The sequence below is a fragment of the Mustela putorius genome, unplaced genomic scaffold, assembly GCF_011764305.1.
Source record: "Mustela putorius furo isolate JIRA1106 unplaced genomic scaffold, ASM1176430v1.1 tig00000275_pilon_pilon_pilon, whole genome shotgun sequence".
NCBI lineage: Eukaryota > Metazoa > Chordata > Mammalia > Carnivora > Mustelidae > Mustela > Mustela putorius.
The window spans coordinates 17,604,306-17,630,754 of NW_025421341.1; the positions used below are offsets into that span (position 1 = coordinate 17,604,306).

Consider the following 26,449-nt stretch of genomic DNA (forward strand, 5'->3'; position numbering starts at 1 on the left):
TTATTAGCTATAATCAGTTTTGTCAAAACATTAAATAAGAAACCAGAAGACTCTGGGCTTAAATGCTTAGGTTGGAAAATATAACAGTGTTAGGGTATAGCCAAAGAACCATTTTTTAGGATGACTACAAAGTAGTTTGGCTAAGAGTTTGGAAAAATAGGAGTCATTTGCTGTCCCAGTTTTTTTCCCTTTAGTGTTATCAAATTATAATAATATATATACATGTTACAATCTGATGAAAATAAACGAAACCTTGAAGGGAGGGGGAGTAGGGTTAGGAGACAAGGAATAGATTGTTTGAAGGCCAAAATATCAGGTTACTTACTTAAATTGTAGAAGTCAAACAAGGGGAACGTGATGGTAGGTGTAACTACAGCAATCACCCTTGAAGACTGGAGAAACTTCTCAGATCAAAGCCAAGAAATTCCAAGGGGTTGTACATGTCTTATTCCTGAGGGTAGACAACATGAGGTCGGATTTTATTATAAATGTATCACTGACTTCACTATGGATAGAGTTGAGACTGGGAGGGAATCTTGGAAATGCTATATGCTACAGAATTAATAGTAAAGGTAGATTTTAGCACCTAAGCAGAATGAGGATAATGTCTAGGCAACTCACGGAATTCAGAAGATACAATAAAATGATAACTCATCATTGCAAACACTTGGATATCATGGCCAGAGCCTCCAGTGTTGGTAACTTCATATTGTTCTTGATGACTTAAGGTTTTTACATCGGAAGACATCCGAAAACAAAGTGTAAGTACTAGAAATTGCATTCTGCAAAAAGGAAAGAAAATGGATATGGGGATAGAGATGGTGTTTTAGAAATGGGCAAAGAATTCCATCAATGATGAAGGAAATTTGGTAAATAATCACAAGTCCACATTTAGGTATAAAAGTAGTCTTTAGGAGACCAAGATAGGGATAATTTATCCAGTTTTGAAATTTCTGCAGAAATTAAATCAAAATTTAATTCCATGTTGTTGTTGCCTTTCTACTTAATGCTGTATTTCTCAGCTATTCTGACTCTGAGTTCATTTGGGATCATTCTGTTTAAAAATTAGAATTAGGGGGGCCTGGGTGGCTCAGTGGGTTAAGCCGCTGCTTTCGGCTCAGGTCATGATCTCAGGGTCCTGGGATCGAGTCCCATATCGAGCTCTCTGCTCAGCAGGGAGCCTGCTTCCCTCTCTCTCTCTCTGCCTGCCTCTCCTTCTACTTGTGATTTCTCTCTGTCAAATAAATAAATAAAATCTTTAAATAAAATTAGAATTAAAAAATGTTACTTATAAGGTATGTCTGCTGCAACAATATTTTTTTGTTGTCCACTACTTTGTAATAGTTGCTGCCTTCGTCCTATTGGGCTGCTATACCAAAATGCCACAGAGTGGGTAGCTTAAACATAAGAAATTTATTTCTCACAGTTCTGGAGCCTGGAAGTCCAAGATCAAGGTGCCAGCATGGACACATTCTGCTAAAAGCCTTCTTCCCAGTTCATAACTGGTGACTTCTCACTGCATCTCCATATGGTAGAAGGAACTAGCTTTGTTCCTTCCTCCAAAGGGAGCTTTGTGGGGTTTCTTTTAAAAGAGCATGAATCCCATTCATGGGGGCTCCACCCACCCTCATAACCGAATCACCTGCCAAAGGCCCCACCTCCTAATACCCTCAAACTGGCATTAAGATTTCAACATATTAATTTTGAGGAGGACACAAACATTCATGCTATAGACTTGCTATTCTTCTTTGTTAATGGGGCTTGCCAAGCAAATGCTGAATACATTTGTTTAGAAAATAAAACACTGGGTTAAGTATATCTGGAATTAGAATCTAGTTTTAGCTTTTTTTTTTTTTAATACTTTATTTATTTGATAGAGAGATCACAAGTAGGCAGAGAGGCAGGCAGAGAGAGAGAAGAGGAAGCAAGCTCCCTGCACAGCAGAGAGCCCGATGCGGGGCTTGATCCCAGGACCCTGAGGTCATGACCTGAGCCCGAAGGCAGAGGCTTTAACCCACTGAGCCACCCAGGCACCCCTAGTTTTTGTTCATAAAAACCCATAAAGGGTTTTTATGAACAAAATCACAACCAACCTGAACTTGTTTCTTATCAATAACATGAAGTATCAGATACCCTACACTTTCCATGAGAATTTTGACAGCAAATTAGATAAAGTCAGTAATAATTGTGTTAATCTGCGAAGCGCTTGTGGAGAAGGTCATAGTTTAAACTATATATTCTGGTTGCATTAGATTACTTGTATTGAAAGAGACTGTATTTCAGATGATTAATCAGAATTATAACAGGATGAACAGCAGATAGCAAATGGTACCATGGGTTATGCAGAGAAGAAGGGAACAACAGAAAAGACTGATGTGGACACAGATAAGGAGCGTGAGAAAGAGGCTAGAAGGAAATGTAGATGCATTACATGAAAAAAAAAAAAAAAGGAAAATAAGAAAAAAAAAAAAAAGGAAGAAAAGGACACTTACTCCTCCCTGGCCTAGGATATTCCACTTCTAAGATGTACATCCAATTTTACTGCTCTAAAACCCAAAAGCCCTAGGTCCCCCATCCCTACTTTGAATGGGGGATGTTAGAGTTGAAAATTCCATCATTCATAAAAATTTGTGTTGGCCAAAGTCTTTTAAGCTTTTGTATCCACCAAACCTGAACCAACATGTTGTTTGACTATATTCCCATTCCCTCTTAGTTATAGTCTCCTACTTCCTCATCAGTGGAGTTCATGAAGTACTCCCAACAGGGACAGTAACTCTGATTACACTATCCATCAGTTGAGGTAAAATGACAAGTGATTCCTTCCTCTTCAGTCATAGGCTTATCCAAGTCCAGTACCCTTACCGTATTTCCTTTATATCTTTGATTCTTCCTGAAGCACTCAAAAACCTTGCTTCTTTGCACATGTTCCCATTGGTCAGATGATCAGGTTCATAGAGGTTTCTAGAAAAAACAACTCAACAGCAACATGGGCAGTATCTGCTTTTACTGTTCTGAAGGACTTTTCCTGTGCCTGACAAAATTCCAAGTTAGAAGCAGTTGGTCTGATCTAAGATATTGAAGAATTAAAGAGCAGCAGGAGGGACCCCCACCCCCCGCAAAAGTTAACCTTTCTTTTTCTCAGATTATTATGTTTTTATTCTCCAGGATCTCCCCCCCTCCCTCATTTTTACCCATTTTTTTTCCCTATGGGATTATGGATACTTAATCATCTTTGTCAATTTCTCCCATCTGTTTGTTAGGCTAATTTAGGGAAGCACTTCCCTCAAGTTTTGTGCCAAATGGAAGAAAAGCAGCAAAATTCAATTTCACCAGTTATTATCTTCATTGGTATTTCTAGTGAGAAGTTCAAATCATAATGGGAACTTTTAGTGGGGCTATTAATAAAATATGAGGTGTTGCTGGAAGTTTAATGGTTGGATCTTAGAGAGCCCCTAAGAGCAAGATGTAGAGCTGCCAAAATGCTAAATGAACTTCCTTTACCAGGTGGCTCTTACCCTAAAGACAGTCCTTTGTCTTGAACATAGTGATAAAATCTTAAAATCAGAGTGATCAAATCTTAAAATCTTAAAATCAGATTTCAAATATTTATCATTTCTCTGACCCTACTGCAATAGAAAAATCAAAAACATGTGGCATCTTTTTAAAAAGTCGTTTTCAGTTTGCACTTGTTAATATTAAAAATGGATGAATTTGATAAATATTTCTTGTTGATCTTCAAGGAATTCCTCATAAATGTAATCCTAGACAATAATTTGTAAGGCTCTTTTTGTCGTTTTGTTTGTTTCTGCCTTGCTACTTTTGTCTTCCCCCATGATTTAGGTACTTGGAATTAAAAGACAGTCAAGGAAATAAAATGACACTGAATGTACAGTACTTTCCATTCTGTGAGAAAACTACTGGAAAACGTGATAAATAGCCGCGAAAATCTACAAATGCTTACTGACGAAAAGTTCTAATAACACTCAAATGTGATGGTGGGCTTGAAATTGGCGTGGGGATAAGCAAATCGCTAAAAATAAATGAGCAGCCACAGGCGCCATTTTACATTTCTGGTTATGAAGACGTTGGTAACAGAACAAACTTCTCTTGGAAAGACACAAGCCATATTTATAAAATCTGAGAAGTGTATGATTCCTACAGTGATAGTGTAATATAAAGCAGAACAGACATTGACACTTTTGCCATTTTGTCTATGCCTTAATCCTTATTTAATCTTGGTTTGACTCCTAAGAAATGCTGGTTTCCAACATGGTTATTGAACCATTGGTTGAACTGCTTGCATAATTTACTGTGTACTTTGGAGCAACCACCTTCTGCCCTTAGGTTTCTTCTATAAATGAAGGATAGGCTCATACATACATACCTCCTAGATTTAAGGGTAAAATAAGATATATATGAAAACTGTTGGAAGAGTAAAGAGACGCCATCCTTAACAAATCATGGAATACTTTCTACTCTGCTCCGGGGGACTACCTAGTAATGATGGGGTTTCCTGATTTCAATGCATCCGTATCTCTGGGTCAGGCATTGTGACATGTAAACACAAGGACAACAACTTAAGCCTGATATTATTAAAATTTAATCTTCTATATTTGGAAGGTGTGTTTGTGTACAGAATTTTCACCAGAAAGTTTTTATAGCAAACTTTTTATGTCAGAAGTTTATTTTATTGATAAAATATTAAATAATATACAGAATTAAAAACTGCACTTACACTTCTGAGAAGAAATAAATCTTGGACAAATTATATGCTTGTTCCTGAGATTCCCTAAATTTATTCCAGTAGCTGTGCACTCAGACAGTACAAACCTTTATAATATAATCCTTTTCACAAAGTATTACAAAGTTTCTGCAGCTTTAGTTGTACACACATACAGACACACACTCACACATGCATATACAACACTCATACACGTATACACAGTACCCACATACATGCACAGAACATGTATGTGTGTGCATTAAAAACAAGAAAATACAAGTCCACATTTTAGTCTGCAGTGATCAAACTGTTTAGCAGAGGTCTCCAAATTGGTAATATAGCAGAGTGACTTCTCACACAGCTGCAAAGACTGTTTCAATATTTCCATAGTAAACCTCATTTTCTGAGGTATTGTATTTGAGCCTTAAAAAAACTACATTACACTGAGCAAACCTGACATACAAGGTCTGAAATTTTAATTTTACATATATATTTATATATATTTCTTTTTTAAACAATTTTTATTTTCCCAAATTATTAGTTTGAAAAAAAATGAGGTTTACTGGTTTGACCTATTTTTTTTTTTCTTTTGCTTCTAAAACTCAAAATATCCTAGAAACTGTCAAGCAATTAGTTTTTAAAGTAGTCTAATTACCTTTGGTATTGTTAAAGAAAAAAATCTAAAATGGCCAAGACATATACTATACAAATGCAGTAACTGCCTTTAAAAGAAATGCCAAAGAAATGTTATCTTTTAACAAAACATGTATTTACAATACAGCAGTTCTACTACAGGGACACAGGTATAAAAAAAGAAAACCAGCATTCTACATATAAATATGTATGATACGAAAAATACTTCTTACTTAAATTTGTATGAAAACAGTGCTCCAAATATTTCTTAAAAATTGTCTTCAGTAGGTGATAGGTGTTTAAAATTGAGCTAAGTGCTTTGCTTTTATTTTAAGATTCATTTCCAAGAAAAGGAAAATGAAATAAAAAGTATTAGGTTCTTAATTTAAAAAACACGGGCAAGGTAAGAAGGAAATTAAGTCTTTAAAAATTGCAACTTTTTCAACTTTAGGACACATTTCTCAGGCAAAAGATTACCAATTCCAATGAAAATTTAGCCTAAATATAGATACCATAAGATTAGACTAGTGGTTTCGACATTCTCTAATCTTTTGACTATGGAGTGTTTTGTTCTTTCTTTTTGTTCTTTTTTTTTTTCTCTTTGCCCGTTGTGTCCTTTAACTAACATACCATGATTTTCAAGGGTTTCTTTTGTCATTAACTAAAGAAAGAATTGGTTAGTATTAAAAAAAACAAACAAACCATAGTTTTTAAGACTTCAAGGAAAGTATTGCACTTGTACAGAAAGAAAAATATCGTTTGAACTAAATAACAGAAGCAATCATTGTGGGATTGCAAATAACACATGGTCTAAAAGATCCAACTATTAAGAGCAAATATGAAGCCTGGAGAGCACCCTCCAAACCTGGAATATTATTATAGTAAATGTTAAAGCATTTTCTCCCAACTGGGAGATAGTTAAGACTTTTTGCTTTAGACTTTTAACGTCTTTCTAAATTCTTGCAAAAAACTGTTTAATCTCTCATACATTTTAGAAGGAAAACTCAACAAAAAAGGAAGGCAAACATACCATATTATGATGACATAATCTCTGAAGTCCTATTTTAGGTACCCAATATTTGAAAGTGAAAGTAGCACAAGGGTTATATACCTTACTATTTTTAATCCAACTACTTCTCTTTTTAATATAAAACTACACTTGAGTATAAAAATATGTCAGCAAATTATACAGCCAACGAAATCACACAAAAAATGTTAAGACTTAAGAGACCGATGAATCAGAAGAGTTGACCTAAACTTCACACCAGTGGGGGAAAGAGAGGCAGAGATGTCCAGAGGCAGTGATGGAGGCGAGGCAGACAGGGAAGACCAAAGAGGGAGGGTTCCAGGGAGGAGACAAAAATTTATGAGCTAACAAAGAATTTCCTTACGCAGAAGGGGAAGTGATCTATGTTCAAAATCTGAGAGTGCTTGACACTCGAAATGTTTTGTCACAGTTTCAGAAATTGAACTACTTAAAAAAAAACCGCACACAAAATAATGAAACAACAAAAACCAAAACCCAGAGTCCTTCCCTTGTTACAGTGTATTCATTTAAAAAAAATCCATTTCCAGTAAATTAAGTAGAATCCTGATAAGTGCATAGTAGGGGATCTAGTGACCTCCACCCGTTTGAGAAGCTTTTCTTACTGTGTGTCACTTGAGGTAATTTGAAGGGCCCAGTTAACTGCAAACTGGCTTATCTGTACCTTTATGAAATTACATGCTATATTTTATGTGGCTTAGCAGAGGGCCTCTAAATTTTACATTTTATTCACAATAAAAAGGACATCTTAGAAAACTAGTCATTCACGTACCACTCTCTGTATGGGGTAAAGGTTAATTCACAACAAATTTATACAGAAAATATACAAATGCAATGTTATGGGAGAAAAACCCCACAAACAGAATTAGGAACTTATTTCTAAGAGTGCATGTGAAAAATATCCACAAACTTACAGTACAGCAAGAAAAAACTAAGAAGCTAGAAATATAAGGTTACATAAAAACTTTATGGAAATCCCAAAATTTTAGGTTTCTGCAATAAATGTAAAAATATTCAAGGTGTCATTATTTGGCCTAGCAATACACTATGATAAAAAGAAACACTAGCATATCACAGCTTCTTGGTCATATGACATTTGCTTTGTATAACAAGCAGCTTGTTTTTTTTTTGTTTTGTTTTGTTTTGTTTTAAAAAGCTGTCATATCCTAACACATCCATTGCAAGTAATACACAATCATGGTAGGAAACCATTTGAGATTATGCTTTGGAGAATAGCAATGTGATATGACTGTTCAGTTTTGTTTTGTTCAAGGAGAATTAATTACTTGCTTCTTTACATTTTCCATAAAACATTAACAGATTAGGAGACAGGTTCTCAGACTAGTACAACACTAGTCTGTAAATGAAATTCTAAAACAATACTGTATTTTATTGACCAAAAATTCCACTAATAAAGCCTTGTGTGATACTAGAAATTATTCTTCCTTAAAAACAAACAAAAACAAACAAAACCACATGCCATAATGCAATTCACAGCTGAAATTTCCCTCTATGCCATATTTTACCTACGTGATCTTGTAACGGTATTCAGAAATACTATCAAACTAGTAAGATTAAAATCTTGTTTCAAAGTTTCCTTTTACTTTAAACAGATGAGCTGAAATTCTCTGTATTGGAAATTCCTCTAATAGTTTTGCCCTAAGAACACGATGTATTCTATAGTACTCAAATTTAAGTGGTTTTTAAAAATACATAATAAAAGTGTTTGTAGCGCTACAACAGCTAACCAACACTCTCTCAATGCATTTTAAAAAGGCACCAATATAAAGAAATTTTATAAGTATTTAATACATTAAAGTCAGGATCTTAAGATACCAGTTACTGTATATTTTAATTATTTTGCAGAAACTGGAGGTTTAAAAACATTTCTAAGATAACTCTCATATATACAAACTTCAATTTCACCCCTCCTCTTTTTTTCTTTTGCGTTTGGGGATTTTTTTTTTTTTTTTGACAACCCCATAGGGATAGTACTTACTAAAATAATATATAAAATATAACTAAAGATGACCACATATGTAACATATCCCTTTTTGTAAAACAAACTTTTCAAAGTAAAATAATAATAATAATGTAGCCAGTACCTCTTATAATCCAAGTTCTGTCTTGACACTAGGGGCATGCAGATTTTTGTTTGTATTTTTGTAGTCTTTTCTGTTCTTTTTTCTACTTTATGCAATCATTTTGGAGACAGGATGAAATAACATTTGGAGAATAAGTAAAACATAATTTTCATCTAAATGCTTTCACTAGTGTGTATTTTGTAAAACCTTTATAACATATAAAGACTTCATAGTTTTGTGAGGTGTAGAACTGATACACAATAACTATAAGTAAAAACAACATCAAGCTCACTAAAATATTCTGGTCTTTCTCCTTTGCTTCCAAGTAAAATTAATCATTTTTCTTTTCTGTATCTTCCTATTCCAAAGTTATTTGTGTTTCTTTCACTTTGGAAGTTACACCAAATCAGCGGAAAGATCTTTTTGTGTGTTTTGATTTCTCCTGGAAATAGATTGTAAAGACCCAAGGTTTAAGTTTAATAGTTGAACTAGTCCTAAAGACACACTAATAACGTCTTTAATATTTGTTAATACAATCTGGTAAATTTCATAAATTGCTCAGGTATCATAATTTTAACTCTTTATGTGTTTTTACAACACATGTGGTCACTAATTGCTCCTTTTCATGACTTTGCGTTTTAAAAGAGTATGTATGTGTGTACAAACATACACTGTTGCACGCACATATGCAATTGGTTTTACTTATGTGGGAAAGACATACCCTACTTTGTAGCCAGATCCAAATCCCAGTCTCTCATTCTCCCATTTTGTCCCACCAGAAAATTCTCAATGGAATGTTTTAACGACTTGAAATCTCTTCCAATCTGCTTATTGGTCATTTTCATGGTTCTAGAAAGCCAGATTAGGATGGCTTTTTTAAAGTGATTGACCACTGTTAGAGAGAGGCAGCACACATCTCCAACAGGAGTTGGAGATAAATTTCTGGGCAAAATTAGGGCAAAGCAATGTGATGAATTTCTGGATTTTTGCCAAACTAGGAAAGAGAGGCTAACCCATTTTCATGCCCCTCAAATACTCTGTAATGTGAAATCTCACCTAAATAAACTGGGCATATAACTGTTACGTAAAACTTGATTTATTTGGTGTCTGACTCTCGTATTTATTTTTAGGCCCTAACAACTTGCATATTTCCTTTTGTGAGGAAGGAGGCATGCAAATATAGCCATTCAGAGTTTCCCAGAAAGCACTGTGCCCACAAAAATTCCTTCTAACCTGCACATTTGAATTGACCTCGTCCTCATCTGTCCCGGCCACACCCTGAGCCGTCTTGACCTCATATTGTGAAGTTAAGAAAGTCTAAGTGTCCACCTGTGGCAAATACACTCTCACAGATACTAAGTCCCTTCAATAAAGGAGATTTCCAAAGAGGTGGAATGAGAAAGGGGGAGTACATTAGCGCGGTCTTCATGGGGCATCAGACAACTCTTTAGGTCCACCTAAAATTCAGCTTCATCCCAGGGCAGTGAGGTACATGACAGTTCATACACTGAAAAGAACAAACAGTGAACAGGAAGAAAACTCCTAGATGATGCCAGCAGAAACCCACACACAGCCAAGGTGATGAACATATTATCTGCCATCCAAATGCTTCCTTAAATTGCAGTAAAACACAGAATCAGGAACTTTAAGTTATTTACCTTCCTCCAAAAAGAAAAAAAAAAAAAAAAAATATATATATATATATATATATATATATATATATATATATATACACGAAATTCCAATCTTTTTGAGTGGTTAGGGTAGGGGCAGTAAGGGATTCTCAAAAACCTGCTTTACCTTTGGATACACTGTATGTTCACAATGTACCAAAGCATGCAGGGGGGGGGGGAAGTGACATTCTATTTAAAACATTTCATGTCTCTGTTTTGGTACATTCTCTTTGACTTAAAGGACCAGTGTGGATATTTCTCCAAAAATAATTACAAGAGGGGCCAGTAAAGGAGAGCTGAGTTATAATCATTTTTGCCTAGCTCTATCTGTGTTAGTCTTTAGAAGTCGCTTAAATCAGCAGATGATAAATGAGAAAATAAGAAAAGAGCAGTCAATATTGGGGTCAGATTTGCTTCTCTGTCCATAGGTTTCTAATCTTGCTAGTTCTCACATCATCTGTATTACACAGTTTCAGCATCCTATTTGATGATTTTTTTTTGTTGTTGTTGTTAGAGCAGTTATCAGTTACTGCTTAACAGAATCAGTATTCATAAACGGCTAACAGATAATCCAGTCACGGACAGGCCTGTCCCCCCTCAACACAAGCAGCAAGTTCTGCATCCCAGTGTGACTTGATCCAAATGACTCAATTGCATTTGGTTTCTCCCCTCTAATGCTGTTGGACTGCAGAGAAAAAACAGCACCCTTATAAATGAAATAAAAATTTGCATATGAAAAATGGCAACATATGTATGGATTAAAAGAAGAGAAAATTTTTACTAAGGGATTGAGATTCCTTTCTGACAAGGACTTATACATAGTTGAATGCTTTCAAGACAGAAAAATGTGCAGGACATGGTGACTTTCACTTGGAGGTTAGATTACCTTCTAGATTCCAAGAAGGGTAAAAAATAAGTTTTGTTTTTTGTTTATCTATAGTCTAATGTACAGGTTACAGAGAAGTTCCCTTTTCCTTGCACCACAAGTGGTAAATATTATTATTGAAGAAATACTAGAATAAATAGCCCTAGTTCCACGACCTTATGGGGTTCAAGTTACCACATTCAGGTAGAATTAGTAATTGCTCCAAGATTTGGAAAGCAAAATCTATAGCAAGATTTTTATGATCTTCTACTCAAATAGTAAAAGATGATGGACTATGGATAGAACACTGGGTGGTCACAGCTTGAAAAAACCAGTGAAAAGAGACATACCAGAAAAGGGATTTCTGAGTGGGTTTTTTTCCCCCCTACTGTTAGCCTAATTATGTTTTTCTGCTGACTGGTTAACACTGATTAAATGCTGATAAAGTGACGATCGTAAGCATACTTTTAGAAACAAACACGCGTACTATGCTGCCACCACATTACAACTTTAAAAGAAAACTTCCCAAACAAATTTATGAAAAGTAGAGGTCCTTTCTGGAAACTACTGACTGCCTCTTAGCCACTCTTAGACCATATGTTATTCTTAAAAACTAGATAAAAATTCTATTCATTAAAGGTGTTAAAAGTAAGGCTGCCAGGGTGTCTATAAAATGCCAGTCATCAAAACTATGGAAAACAGTGCTTAAGTTTAGAAAAATAAGATCATAGGACCTCAGATGTATTGTTGGTGTCCTTAACTACCTGTAGTTCAAACGTTTTCCTATATGGTACAGTGTATAACATATTGTATTATAAATTCCATTGGGGAAGTAAACATAGAACCCACAACAACTCATCCAAGGAGTTATCACTGAAAGTAACAATGTGTTTGTGTTCCATGATCTATCGAGGGGGGGAAAAAAAGTTTACATTTTGAAACAAAATTCTTCCTTGAAGAGTAAAATTACTTATACCACTTTAAACTGCAATAGTTCTACCCAGAAACTCTAAACTTCCCTGCCTTCAATCCTGATCCTCAACATCAGTGGCAACTTAGAATCTCTCAGGTGAATCTATATGAATCAAGTGATTTTTTTTTCTCAAAGCACGATATACCTTATATTTATGCATGGCAGAAATGGAACTGCTCTTAAATTCCCACAAAAGAAACAAGCCAAGTTATCAAGAAACAATATCGCTTGTCCCTTCTCTCCTCTGTTTCTTCCTTATTGTAATTAGGCAGAGCAAACGACACTGTGTCCACAAAGTAAGAATTAATGACAGTAATAATAGTTAAAAAAAAAAAAAAAAGAAAAGGTATGTCAACATCTGAGGGAAGGTGGGATTGTAAGTGCAGTATTTCTTCATGTGCAGTTCGTCACTTCATAGGGGTCCCCTTTGGAATGAAAAGGCCTAGTGGAATGTGTGCTCCCCTCGAACAATGTGTGATGAAAACTCGTAGCGGTCCTGGCTTCTGTAGCCACAGATGTTGCATTCCAGTGGGTCCCGGTAGCCATGGCAGCCCATGTGAATGGTGTACATGACATGGTCTAGGAAAAGGACTCGGCAGTGCTCACATTTGAAGGCCCTAATCTGTTCTCCTTCCCCATTGAAGACCTTGTAGATGTCCTTCAGAGAGCCCTTAGGAGCCTTGGTATCCAAAGCCTTGACATCCTCCTTCATGTAAGCTGGGCTTTGTTTCCTCTTGGGATTTAAGGCAGGGTTTCCTTGGTAGGACTGGTGGTCATCGTGGCTGCTTTCTGAGTCAGTAGAATCCAGGCAGCTATTGCTGGGAGAGGCCTCTCTTTCCTGGGGTCGACTCTTTGGTCTGATGAGGGAGAGAGGACCATCCATGTTGTTTTCATGACTATCGGAGGTTTCCCTGCTAATGGGTCTTTCTATCCTATTTGGATGATAGACCTGAGAATAAGCTGAGCTTATAACTGGGGCCACCTCAGCGATTGTGCTCGGCGGGTGCTGCATCAGTGGGTGAAGGGCCTCAGCTCCAAGGTAGGTGATTGCATTGTTGATGGCTTGGTCCATCATATGAGACTGCATTAGCTCAGCCTCCTTCTCATAGGTTAAGTTCATATCAAAGTGAATGTCTGGGTAGCTGAATCGCATGAGCTTTTCCCCTGAAAGGAGGAGAGCGAGAAAAGTAAAAAACAAACAAAATACAACAAAATTAGTGATTGGATTAAAATAGAAGTGTATAAAGTTAATCGTCTCCATTTTCTGTAATATGATAATCTTATTCTTTAAATCAAGCATTTGGGCTCTTTAATTCTGCTGAGACTCACAAATACTCTCAACCTGCAAAGAGGATTAGTAGTAAGAATTTCACAAGCCATTTGCACTTGTTTTAATGCCATCATGAAAATGCATCTAGCCTGAAAGGTCTGATTGACTGTGTTATCTTATTTTTATTCTCAATGAAAATTTCCACTTGTGTACAGCTCAGTGACTACAGGTGGAAAAAGAAATACCGGGTGAAAATAAGTCAGAGACTATGCTTGTTTTGCATATTTTAGACATCGGTGACCAAGCCACAAAGATCACAAAAGCGAGAGTGATCTGCTTGTAACGTCTGTCACCTCACTGTTATATCAGGTTAATTTGGTTGATTTGATGGCTATGTTAGGAAAAAAAAAAAATCATAGAGTCAGTATATGTCACCCTGGAGAATTAAAAAAACCATCATCATTAAAATACTGTTAAAAGATGCATTGTTTGGGGATGCCTGAGTGGCTCAGTTGGTTAAGTGTCTGACTTTTTGGCTCAGGTCATGATCTCAGGGTCATGAGATGGAGCCCTAAGTGGGGCTCTGTGCTGGGCATGGAGCCTGCTTAAGATTCCCTCTTTCCCTGTCCCTCTGCCCCTCCCAGATGCTTGTGTTTGCACTTATTCTCTCTCTCTCAAAAAAAGTTGTATTGTTTGATAAACTAAATGAAATTTAGGACTGTATACATACAGGAGTTATTTCCAAAAATAGATTACTTATAAACTTGGAAAATACTATGTTTTGTTGTTTTGCTTCTTGAAATGGAGAATTCATCATTTTTACACCACCCCTTCCTTATTCAGATATATGGGCAATGGTGCTGGTAGGTACACTCATTGTTAATTTTCAATACTTTATCTTGACTGAAGGATTTTTGTAGTTTTCCCTTTAATATTTACTTCGACTAATTTATACTTTACTTCGAGATTAACCATGAAGATTTCTGTGCATAAAGCAGAAGTAATTTTAATTTTTCTCTTTTAAGTACTGCCAGCTTTGGACAGCATATTTTAAATCTTTTTAAAATTCTGTCACTAAATGTGGTCTCCTACTAACTGCTTGCTGTGTTGATAGGTAAAGCTCACAGATAAAGACTTCTTAAAAATATATGTGGACTTCTTAAAAATGTTTAGTATGTTATAGATGGAGGCCTAATTTGTAAAGTGGATTAAAAAAATGTCCACAGAAATGTATTCTGGAAAAACACTTTCAGATATCCAGCATTAATTTCAGGTTTGAAGAGTGATCCCCACAGTGAGATAAGGGAAATGATCAGAGTAATGAAAACGGAAGCAAAAGAATGATGAGACCTTATCTCATGGCATTCAATTGAAGATATCACAATGTTAAGAGTTTAAAAGGTGAGCTAGACAAATCTAACCTAAATTCTCTAAGCTCAGTTTAGAGGGAGAGACAGCAATTTAGGGTTCATTATTAATACAGTGTGATAGATGTTATGAGGTCAAATAAAAGGAATACACAACTAGGGGAGTAAAAGAAGACTTCTTGAAGAAAGTGGCATTAGAGATAAGAATGTGATGACAAATATTAGCCAACTAAAGGAATGTAGGGGTGGAGCTGCTGGTAGGAAGGCTCAGAAGCAAGAGGGCATGACTTGTCAAGGGCTTACTTATATCTCACCATATAGCGGAGAGTGGAAATAGATGAGGAAGATGGAAAAGATAATAAAGGGGCTTATTCAGCAGCTAAGGAATTTGAATTTTACCCAAGGGTAATAAGGATTAAAAGGGTTAAATGGGGAAGTGACTTGATTAGGCATTTATTTGTTGAGACCGTTTAGGAAGTTATTGTTGTAAAGATCATGGTGGCCTGAATAAGTGCACTGGCAGTGGAAATGGAGAAAATTGGATGGAATGGAGAGACATTTAGAAGATATAGTTTCTAGGGCTTGGTGATTATCTAGACCTAGAATATGCAAAAGAGAAAGAAGTTAAACACGGAGCCCACGTCTCTGGCCTAGGAAACTTAGTGGATGGCAAGGAGATAGAAAAGATGATGAGTTCACACTGGGAAAGACTGAGTCACAGTCATGGTGCAGTAACTACTAAAATATAGTCTCAAATTTTGGAGACAGACCTCTGCTTGAGATGTGGATAGTTAAGTCATCAGCTGATAGAAAGTAACTTCTGAAGCCATAAGAAGAGAAGATACAACCCAGGCATAGGTAAAGTGTGAAGAAGAAAAGGTCAAAAATAGAACCTGGAAGAACACCGAGACTTCTAATGCCTGCCCAGACCAAGGCAAGTTGGATTCTTACACTGGGCCCCATGTTTACAGAGTTTTTTTTGCTCCTCATGGAATGAGGAATGTATACAGCCAAGGGAATGTGCCTATTTGGAGAGGACTGCCTAGACCATATACCCTACATACCCATGACCCCAGAATTCCTTGCTCAAATGGCACTGAGCTTGCACGAAGGGTAAGTACAGTCCTTGTCACAGGGTCTCTCCTCCAGAGCACTAATTTGTGCTGCTGGGATTCGTACAATTAAGTCTGAGGAGTGGCCAACACACGACTCTTCATGTGCTGTGTGTGGGGTCCAATGTGAGAAGAACTAGAATGTGCAGGCTGAGAAGTCTACATACATGTGCATGAGGCCCCCTTTCAGTACTGGACATAGCCAGAAGTAGGTCTAAGAGCGAGGCCTGGCTGCAGGTTAGGCGATGGTTCTGCTCATGCTGTAAAGGTCTGGTGTGGAAGTCTAAGGAATTGAAGGATTCTATATTTATCTGAACTCAGTCTTCCAAGTTAGGAAGGGTAGGACACAATAGTTTTTCAGCTTGATTTAAAGTATTAAAATATTGAGGCACAAGAATGGAGGCCTCCATTAGTCCCTTTGCTCCATTAGCATAGCTGTCAAGGGCAAATTCATAATGAAGACTGAGAAGGAGCAAAGAAGCTGAAGAAATGCAAGGAGATCCATGTCACAGATACCAAGGGAAAAAGTGTTTCAAAATGAATTAATTATTCAAGAGTGGCAAATGCTCTCTAGGAGTTGTGTAAGATAGTCTAAAAAGGGGCCACTGCACTTGGCATTACAGAGGCTACTGGTGACCTTAATGATGAAGAAAGCCAGGTTGCATATGCTGGGGAATGAGTAGAAAGAAAGAAATTATGGAAAGCAAGCATTGAGAGAGAACTCTTGCAACAACTCCCATTTTTGAAGAGAAGGAAAAAGTTGGTAGTAGCTAGGAGGAGACTTTGGTTTTAGGGAATTTTTTTTTTTTAAATGATGAGAATTTATTGTATTAAGTACAAAAAAGGAAAATGCCAAGAGAGGGAAGAGGTTGAAAATACAAGTGAGAAAAAGGAATAATAATGTAAGATATTTGGGGGGATGGGATAGAATTCCAGAGCACAAGAAGAGGACTGAACCTTAATTAGAAAGAGGGATACTTCTTTTATTGAAACAATGAAGACAAAAATTATTCATATAAATACACATAATCTTTATAAGATCAGTCATATTATACTGAAACTATTTTGACTGATTTACTCCCTGTAAGCTGAGATATAATACCATCAAGGAGTAAAATACAATGTTTGTGGAGAAGGAAGAAATGCTGAAATGGCCCCGGGGTTGAGTAGGAGCGAGGACTGTTGTAGGATGGATTGAAGGAGGTCTGCTACACATATGGATGGAACAACTAATACTTATTCACTGATTTATAGTGACACCAATTTGTAAGGCTGTGGGATTTTCTCCACAAGTACTAGCAGCCTTATAGATAGGGGAAAGATGTTCCTCTTCTCACTGGAGTGGAGTTTTGCCAAGAGAAGGTGATAGAAAGGCAACAAAATAAGAGAGTCAAGAATATTGTCAAGAGAGTGGTAAAAGTGATTAACCACGGAATCTAAGCTGGATACGAAAAATAAAGGAGGATGCAAAAAGATATGCAGAAAGTACGGGGATTGTTGGTCTGGAAGGCTTGGTAAGGTCCAAGAATAGTGTCTAACTGAGGAACATGGTAAAAAGGAATTTATTAAAAAAAAAAATCACAGAGACAGCGTGTGATTGTTTTTATATTTTGTTAGAAAGGATAATCCAAATAAAAAATTCCATTAAATTCCTAATAAAAATCTAATGTTATTTTATTACTTCTTTTTTTAGAAATTAAAAAAAAAATCAAAATGTAATAAAAAGAATCTGTCTCTCTTTTCTAAGGAATGTGATCAAATCAAATTGGGACTAGTATCTCTAAGTTATAGGAAACAGAAATATTTCAAAGGGCAGAACTAAATAGATTCAGAAGATGTAAAGGCATATTTTTCCAACGATACTAGTGTCTAGTTGGGATATAGGCATTTTAATGGACATCCATCAAATCGATCAGTTTATAAAACCAATGAAATGGCAATTAAAAATAGTTATTTATAAAAAGGAAGGGGAGAAAGACAGAAAGAAAAGTTACTTGGGGCCCAAGGCAGGCGTTTGAGTATTCCTGCAGGAGCTTTAAATTGACCTAGGATCAACTGTGATTCCTTAGGGCTGGTCTCTCGCATTTTTTTTTTTTTCCCCAATGAGCTCTGTCAGTAAATCTCTCTGGCTTTCTTAAAATGATATTTTGGTGATTTGTCAGTTCTTCAGTTTAGATTGGAAGGGAATCTCTAAGTGATTATTGGAGTAAAAGAATTTTATTAGCCTTCCCTCCCTGAAATAACCAAAGAGAATACGGTCTCCCATTCACCACTCAACCCACAGCAGGACGTTCCGCAGTAGTCTTTGACACTAGAACGTGAGAATCTATTTGAAAATCTTTCTCCTCTAATTTTTACCCTATATAAAGTCTGTAAGAATAGACATATTACATATATAATTAATGGCAATTCTTTATATAGAATCACTATTTTTAGACATTCTTAAAAAGCTTGGATGCTTTTTGCATCCTTAGAGATACTTTATGACTTAGAGCTTACAGAACGATGCCAACTCTGAGCATTATTAAAAATAAGGACTTGGAAGTGAAAAAGAAAAGTCTAAGTATATCATATTTAAACTTTTTGTTTCAAAACCATAGGCTGGATGAAAACAAAGATCCAAACATGAAAGCTCTTGAATGTAGGCTGCAGCATTGTTTTTCTAATGCAGAATTTTGTGGGGGAAAATATTTCTCTTAATTCCAGATCAAACAGAGAAAGCATTAATATCATGTAAAGAAAAGAGTTTAAAGACCTGGCACTAATGCAAACTGGAAAAGAGATTACAAAACTGCCCTCTAGGCAACATCATTTTCCTTAAGTATTTTTATTTTGTAAATAAATGAACATTTCATTTTATATACTACTATACTTTCTATATAATTTCATTTTGAGATATCAATGTCTATCAGTCTTTCTTTTATTTCCTAGGTCCATATATCTAAGGGTGTGTATGTATGTGTGTGTGTAAGTGTGGTACCCACAGAACAGTATAAAGTAGAAATGAATAATGGGCAAAAGAAATGGCTATTTATCTCTTGAGCTGAAATATACCATCTATGTTTCTAATACATGGGAACCTACTTCTGCCCATTAAAACCACCTTTTAAGAAGTAAAATCATTTGTAATGCTTACCCACAAACTTTTGTGGAGTGGAGCTTTTACGTTTTCCCATATTCCCTGTGAGCTTCTCTATGACAGCAGGTCTCTCAAAAGGCACCAGAGAAATATTGTTGTCCATGATAGGCTCTTGTTCCTTACAATCTTCCATAGGAGGTACTATGTAAAACCATACAAAAGATGCAATCTGATAATTTCTTCAACATTTTAAGAGCTACAAAGCTGGATATGCCACTCAATATGTGTTAAACATATGCTAGTGTGCTTGAATGAAAGCAGAAAGATGATCTTTAGTGTTAAAGTACATGCTCTAATTTTACACACACACACACACACACACACGCACAGGATTTGTTTTTATCTGAGTCACTCTCAGATCAATGACATAAACTGTTGGCCACTATTGGTGGCAAACATGTTCATCTTGTTTCTCATCTTACTCCTCTGAAAGTGTTTTCAACATTGATTAAAATCAATACCACTTTAAGACTGCACTATTTTCAAGGATTCTGGAGTTTATTTTTCTAAAATAATTTAAGTAAGTTAACTTTATTTTGCAGGAAAGCTTAAACAGACACACAGAGTTACAGCACAATATATAATCAGTCCCCCCCGCCCCATGTATTTTCCTGTAGCAGATTTCCTATTGATGAGTTGAGTGAGCTTTTAGCCCTATTGGCAGCAGATAAATACCTGCACAAAGCAGCCTCCATGAAGGAGTTCCAATTCTGAGCATGTCTACACAAGTGGCCGCTTTATGGCTGTAATTTATTTTAAACAGAGCTCTTCAGCAGGATAAGAAAATTCCATTTCCAAACTGGCATATTTGCTCACTAAACAACTGCTCTAATTCACTTGGCGTAAACTCTCCAGAGCTACTCCCTCTTCATCCCATTTGTCTAAGTTGCTGTGGGCTAACAGATGAGCTCAGAGATACAGTAGAGATGGCATTTATAGTACAGACAAAGAACTTATGTTTAAGGGTACAGATACAGATGAGATCAATGACAGAGGCCTATGTTCACAGGAAAGACCATAACTTATTCTTGATTATGGTTGCTTTCTCTAAATTGTACCTGTGCCAGTACTGTTTGGGAGCCTAAAGATTTCATATCTTAGACTACCTTTACTTGCTCTGCATATACTGCAAAATGATTTAGTCTATTCCTTTGTAAAGGATAGCTCTACTACGTGAGAAACAATACATTCTCATTTATAAGGACGGACCCTAAAATAACATGAAAAAGCAGGAGATGAAAGTTAAGAAAATCCAGTGCACAATTCGGGTGACCTACTTAATAACCAATACGGGTTGCTGATTTTGAAGAAATGAAAAATGGCAACAGAAAGATGTTTTCCTAATTTGGACATGTTTAAAGAAATTGATACTCAATCTAAGTTTTGGGTTAACCTAGTATAATCCAGTGGATAGGAAAGAAAAATTTACTCTTCAATGTCTGTAAGATATAGCTACGATTGACAAGGGATGCCGCAATTACTGGATTTAAATTGGAAGTAAGGAAACACTCAGGTCATTTTCTGCGCTGACATAATCCATGATGTTATCAAGTGGAAAAATATGTATTCCAAGATATTACATAAAACATTATGTCCTCTTTCAACAACAACAAAAACAAAAACAAGAACTTAAAAAGAAAAGTAAAGAAAGGCTGACCAAAAAATTCAAACCAGGGTGGTCAAGAGGATAGGATGGCAGTGGACAACGGAAATGGTTAGGAACCATTTAGTAGATACAGATGACCAGAATCTTAACGTTTGTTTTGGGTGGTGACTTTATAGGCACTTACTACATTATTAAACGTAACTATAAAGCTAAAAAACAGGCCATATACAAACTGAAGATGAAAATATGTCACAAACTAGGATCCAAAATGAAAGAAGGAAAGAAAAAAAGGTTTGTTGTAAATTTTGCTAGAAAAACAGCAAAACTGGTTAACGGGGTTTGCCCCCAAATTGAATATATTAATTAGTTTTGAAATGAGTAGTCTAAAACTTGGCAGTTTTGCTCTAAGTCTAACCTTGAATTTTCATATTTGCACACATTTACCACTCAAAACGAAACCTGGGTGTGCGAACTGTCCCACACCACATCCACCTCAATTCAGATGATTTGTCCCAAGTTCAATGAAGCTCATGTGAACTGAAAACAATGACTTTGTCAGAGCTCTGGTCTTACTTCTATTTTATATCAGCCTTTCACATATCAAATATTGATCCTGTTTCTACCATATCAGCAACAATAATAATAATAACTGATACATACTATGTGCTAAGTACTGTTCTAAGACTGGATTTAATAATTTATTTAATCTTTCCAATAACCCCCTCGAGATAAGTACCATCTCCATTTTACTGATGGGGCAACCAAACCTCAGAGATTCCTTGGGGTTTACATCTTGTTAGTAAGGACTATATGAGTTTAACTTAGGTGGCTGGGCTCTAGAGTCTGGGCCCTTAGTCATTATGCTACACTATTCTTTTGCAGGCATAATTTGAGTGTTGACTTTTCATAAACAAGTTCGATATATTTTTAAGGTCTGCCATTGGGAAAAGATCTGGTACATTTTCTCAATTACGTAACTAATCTGAATTTTTTCTTTCTTTCAAGGATCTGGGTACAGTGTTTGGGCTTGAAACCCAAAACAAGTTCTTAAGTTAACTCAATAAGGCAACAATCACATATAGATTTACCTAGATTTATCTAGGCTAAGAAAACACTAATAAACTAATCTTACTTGTTAGAGCAAACTTGATAACCAGATATCCTTCTTGTCCTTACTTTTGATGTTATAACCAAGATACAAATAATTTCACATTTGTACTATTTCATTATCTCACCACATTGAAAAATCTTAAAGACAGAAGCATGTAAGAGTGTTCCCAACATAGCTATTTGTACCAAACAGTCCCCTGAAAATTCAAAATTCAAGAAGACAGAGGCTGAGGGACCTGGATTATAGGTGACATGGCCACCCTCTGGACTAGAGAGGGCAGAGAACCTAGGCTGACAGTTCTGACATGGCTTCATGCAATGGGAGACAGTCCTCTAAAGGAAAATGGAAACTTTGTTATCAAAAGAAGAAGGAAGGTATGTAGGGCAGGCAAAAATAATGGAAGTCTTCTACAGTGTCATACATTTTCTCCACGCTGCCAAAGTATATATAAAACAAATTCAATTCTCTTATTTTCTTGACAACATCCGATAGTGCAAATACTTGCTTGCTTTGGCTTTTGAAATCGCTTCCCATTCTCTGCTCTTACTCATCTTCATGGCTCTTTTTCCTTTACTTTCCCTTTTTTTTTTTTTTTTTTTTTTGGTCTTTTTTTTCTTCCTGGTATGTTGGTATATTGTTGGTCTTCTAGATGTCTCACTCTATAGTTACCCATATGACTTTAGAAAACGTATTACTTCAGGCTACCGTTTATATAATGATGGCTCCCAAATACATATTTCCTACCCAGACCTCTCTTGAAAACTTGAGATCTATATATTCAACTTCTTCTCAGACTGTTTCACTTGGCAGTTCAGTCTTTCACAGGTCCCTAAAAGATAATGTGTTCAAAATCTGAAATCTGTTTCCCATCCCAAATGTTCTCCATGGCACCATTATCTACCTGGCCATCCATGCTAAACATCTGCAGCAAATGCTAGGTTTCTTCCTTTCACCCAGTCCCCTTTCCCTTCTCTCTACTACCTCTTCTTCATGGACACACATGGAGGTACTATGTATTTTAGATTCTACATCTTCAGTTCTCAGTTTTTAACTGTATATTCTAGACTATTGACCAATCAGGAGAATGTTGCAATGATCTACTTGCTTTTGTCTTGACTCTTCTGATTGATGTCCTATATTTCTTGCAATTAAATGCTAATCCACAATTATTTTTTAGGGTAAAGTACAAAATTCTTTGCTTGGCACAATTGGCCTTTGATATTCTGTTCTCAGACTATTTCTCTGATCTTATCACCTTCTAATTTTTTTTGCCCTTACAACCTGTGCTCTAATTCTACTGGTTACTTGTAGGTCCTTAACTCACCATGCTCTTTAGGCTTCTTTTTTTTTCACAAATGCTGTTCTCTCTGCATAAAGGACTCTCCCATTTATTTAGCTGCCTTCTTGCCTGTCAAAACTCCACTCAAACATAACTTTCCCCAGGAATTCCTCTTGGACACCCAGAGTCTGCTTTGGACATCTATCCTATATGTCCCTATAAAGCTTGTCAGACAGTGTTCTGTTGGTTTACTGGTTTATTTCTTCCAGTGGTTGGTAAGTACCTTACAGTAGGGATTGTATTTTATTTGTGTCTCTAGTACTTTTTACGATGTGAAACAAATATAACATTCAATATATTTTTACTGAATGACTTCATGAAGGAAATAATGTTACCCAATGAAAACAAGTTGAAGAAGTTTACAGGTTCTTAACAATGTTCCCTAAACTGCAATAAAGAGCTTCCCTTTCTCAAATAATTAAAAGCATAAACTTAAGAATATATGTTCTTGCTTTAAAGCTAGCTATCTTTTGGTTCATGTTTTCATTTTTCTCTTCTGGCAAGGGAGAAAAAACTAATTATATACTTTGGCGTTTAAAGTTTTTTTCTTCAAGCTAAACAGACTTCAAAAATGAGCATAAAGATAATTTTCAAATAAGATAATCTGTCATAAAATTCATTATTATTATCTTTATTTCCAAAACTACAAGACTGAATTTTCTCCTTTTGTCTTAAACTCAAAACTTTTAAATCTACCTCCTAAAATATGTCTTAAGCATTTCACCCTATTCTACTCTCCTGCTGCTGCCTTCTCATCTTTTCCTTAGCATTCTCACTTCCAGTCTCTCTCCCCATACGTCAGTCAGGCACCTCTCCTATATTCTACATGGGTGACATTTTTCCTTATAAGACACAAATCAGATTACTTCAGTGGAATTCGAACACTGGATTAACATAAAAGAGTCCATTTTTGCATTACAACCAATTAGGTCAGTGTCATTTCCTACCACTTCTTTAACTCCAACTATGTTCAATGTTCAGGAACCTGCTAATGTTCTTTTATACCTCAAAGTGTTAACCTGTGGCAACTGCTCTGCCTGGAACATACATTCTCTGTGAATCTAATTTGTATGATTTTTTTTCTCAACCTCATGTGTGAATCAAGCACTGCATGTAAGAAGTTTCCCTTGATTTCTCCAGACAGAGTTAGGTCAGCTCTGCATTTGTGCTCCTCTAGAAGTGTGTACACGTCTTTATTTTATTCATCTTCCTTTAAAGTATATATTTACTACCATACTATAAATGTAAGAAAGAAATTATGTCTATTTATCTTTATACCCCCAGAATGTTTTATAGAAATGGGCACACAGCAAGCCTTCAATAAATGTTTCCTGAATGCGGTGAAAGAACATCTCTTTGAACTCAGACATCCCCTTCCCTACCTAGAAGAGTCAACATGGGGAAGAACATGTTTTAGGAAAGAGAGGCTAGGAGACATAGCTATGTCAGTTACAAATGAAACGATAAAGAATAATAATTAATTTCAAGGAGCTAATGGCAACCACAATGAGGGCAAACCCCCCCCCCCACCGAAAGAAAAGATAAAACAATAGACAAGACACAGCACGATAGTAAGAGAGGGAAGGGGATAAATACGAATTTCACTGTAACTGTCTTTAAAATGAGACACATGCCAAGCTATGTATCTGAGACAAGGTTAATGATAGACTCTAGGAGCCTTTTGCCCATATTTTTTTTCCTTTTATGGCATTTATCAATTCCTACCCCATACATCCAATCCTCCATTAAGAATGTTAACAGGAAGAGGGGCGCCCGGGTGGCTCAGTGGGTTAAAGCCTCTGCCTTCGGCTCAGGTCATGATCCCAGGGTCATGGGATTGAGCCCCACATCAGGCTCTCTGCTCAGCGGGGAGCCTGCTTCCTCCTCTCTCTCTGCCTGCCTCTCTGCCTACTTGTGATCGCTCTCTGTCAAATAAATAAAATTCTAAAAAAAAAAAAAAAAGAATGTTAACAGAAGAAAAAGATTAAGGATAATCTCAAATAATTATTTCCACGTGCCCAAAGAAGTACAGCATGAAATAATATTAATATAAACTTATGTGGTTAAAACTATATCCAATACTGAATAACAAATATTTGGGTCTAAAAATGATACCAAAACCTATCGTCCCCTCCTTCCCTTCCCATACACTTATCTTGGGCTTTGTCCCCTACTCTATCCAGTACCTGAGTATCTTTCCCACTTTCCCCATTTTGTTCCAGTTTTAGAGCAACCTATAAAGGGCTTTTAATTATTATGAGCTAAGCAATCTGGGAGATGAGTGTTGACGCTACAGCTGGTTACAAGTCCCCCCGCCCCAAATGGACCTGCTTAGTTTTTCATCAGTACTTATTCTATAACTGGTTGATTTGCCAACACATAGATAAATGTTGACTATTTATGTACATTTTACCTCCCTATAACAACATAAGGTCTTTCAGAAGAGACTCTATTTCTTAGTCAGATGTGTGTGCAACTGAGTTTCATAAAAAACTCAATGGAAAAGGAATTAATAGAATTAATAATCCAATCAAATGTCAAAATGACAAGGAGAGAACATTATACGGAAAAAATAGTAGTAGGATCACAAGGTGTCTTTAGAAAATTCTGGCATATCCTCAAGCCTCTATCAGTTACCCTGCCTCAAGCCACCTCTAAAAACGACAATTTAAACAGAAATGGCAAATGAAACCTTAAATGCCTAAGTTAATGCTGCTGGTAAGTAACAACTTTATAGGGCATGGAACATTTAACATTTCTTCATATTTAATACCCTGAAACGTAAGAGTGAAAAGAACCATCTATTAGGTATTTATTGCATATCCAGTCACATTTAGTTCTTACACCAAGTCTGTGACACAGATGCCACAGAGCCAGGCCAGGTCTGTTGGACTCCTAGACCCAGCATTTTAAATTCCCTGCTCTGGATCCAATGCTAACCTTATTAGCTGAGGTAATGCAAGTTGCAATGTCAAATTTACTAAGACATAAAACAAAGACAAGTTTTCAAAAATATTAGTTAATTATATAAAAACAAAGGACTCATTCACAACAAAAAGTAGAATTAAAATAGTTCTTTAGATTATATAAACTATCCTTAAGAAGAAATGCTTCAATTATTCAGGGTAACAAAATAAATATTTTAAATTCCTAACTCAAAAACAAATAATTACTTGCTGCCCAATAAACAGTTTCACAGCATATACTACATAAAACAAAACCCACGAATAATCCTTGAGCTGTCTGTAATTTGCTAAATAGACATTTATATTCTGAAAATGACTATAGCGTTCTCCAATTATATTATTTAATACTGGCTAAATCTTTTTAAAATAAGAGATATAAATGCAACAGTAAATTAAGATTTTTGTATGTACTTATATGAATGATAAAATTAATCAGTATACAAATATAATTAAGAGGACAGGACAGATGCTTCAAATCTAAAGAACTGAAATTCATAACTTTACTTTGTAAATCTGATTTACCAACATTAATTTTTCAGTAAC

At 36.0% G+C, this 26,449-nt stretch overlaps 1 protein-coding gene across 13 annotated transcripts in view; it reads right to left on the bottom strand.

The window, feature by feature from the left end:
- Positions 1-4,770: 4,770 nt before the first annotated feature.
- The window catches only part of IKZF2 (IKAROS family zinc finger 2), a 157,922-nt gene continuing 136,243 nt past the window's right edge, over positions 4,771-26,449 (bottom strand). For all 13 annotated transcript variants that reach the window (XM_045078701.1, XM_045078704.1, XM_045078709.1 and 10 more), the window contains 2 exons: positions 18,882-19,025; positions 4,771-13,160 (listed from right to left, as the gene is read on the bottom strand). In XM_045078701.1, coding sequence (XP_044934636.1) covers positions 12,439-13,160; positions 18,882-19,025 — 866 coding nt within the window. In that variant the 3' untranslated portion in view covers positions 4,771-12,438. The remainder of the gene's footprint in view (positions 13,161-18,881; positions 19,026-26,449) is intronic.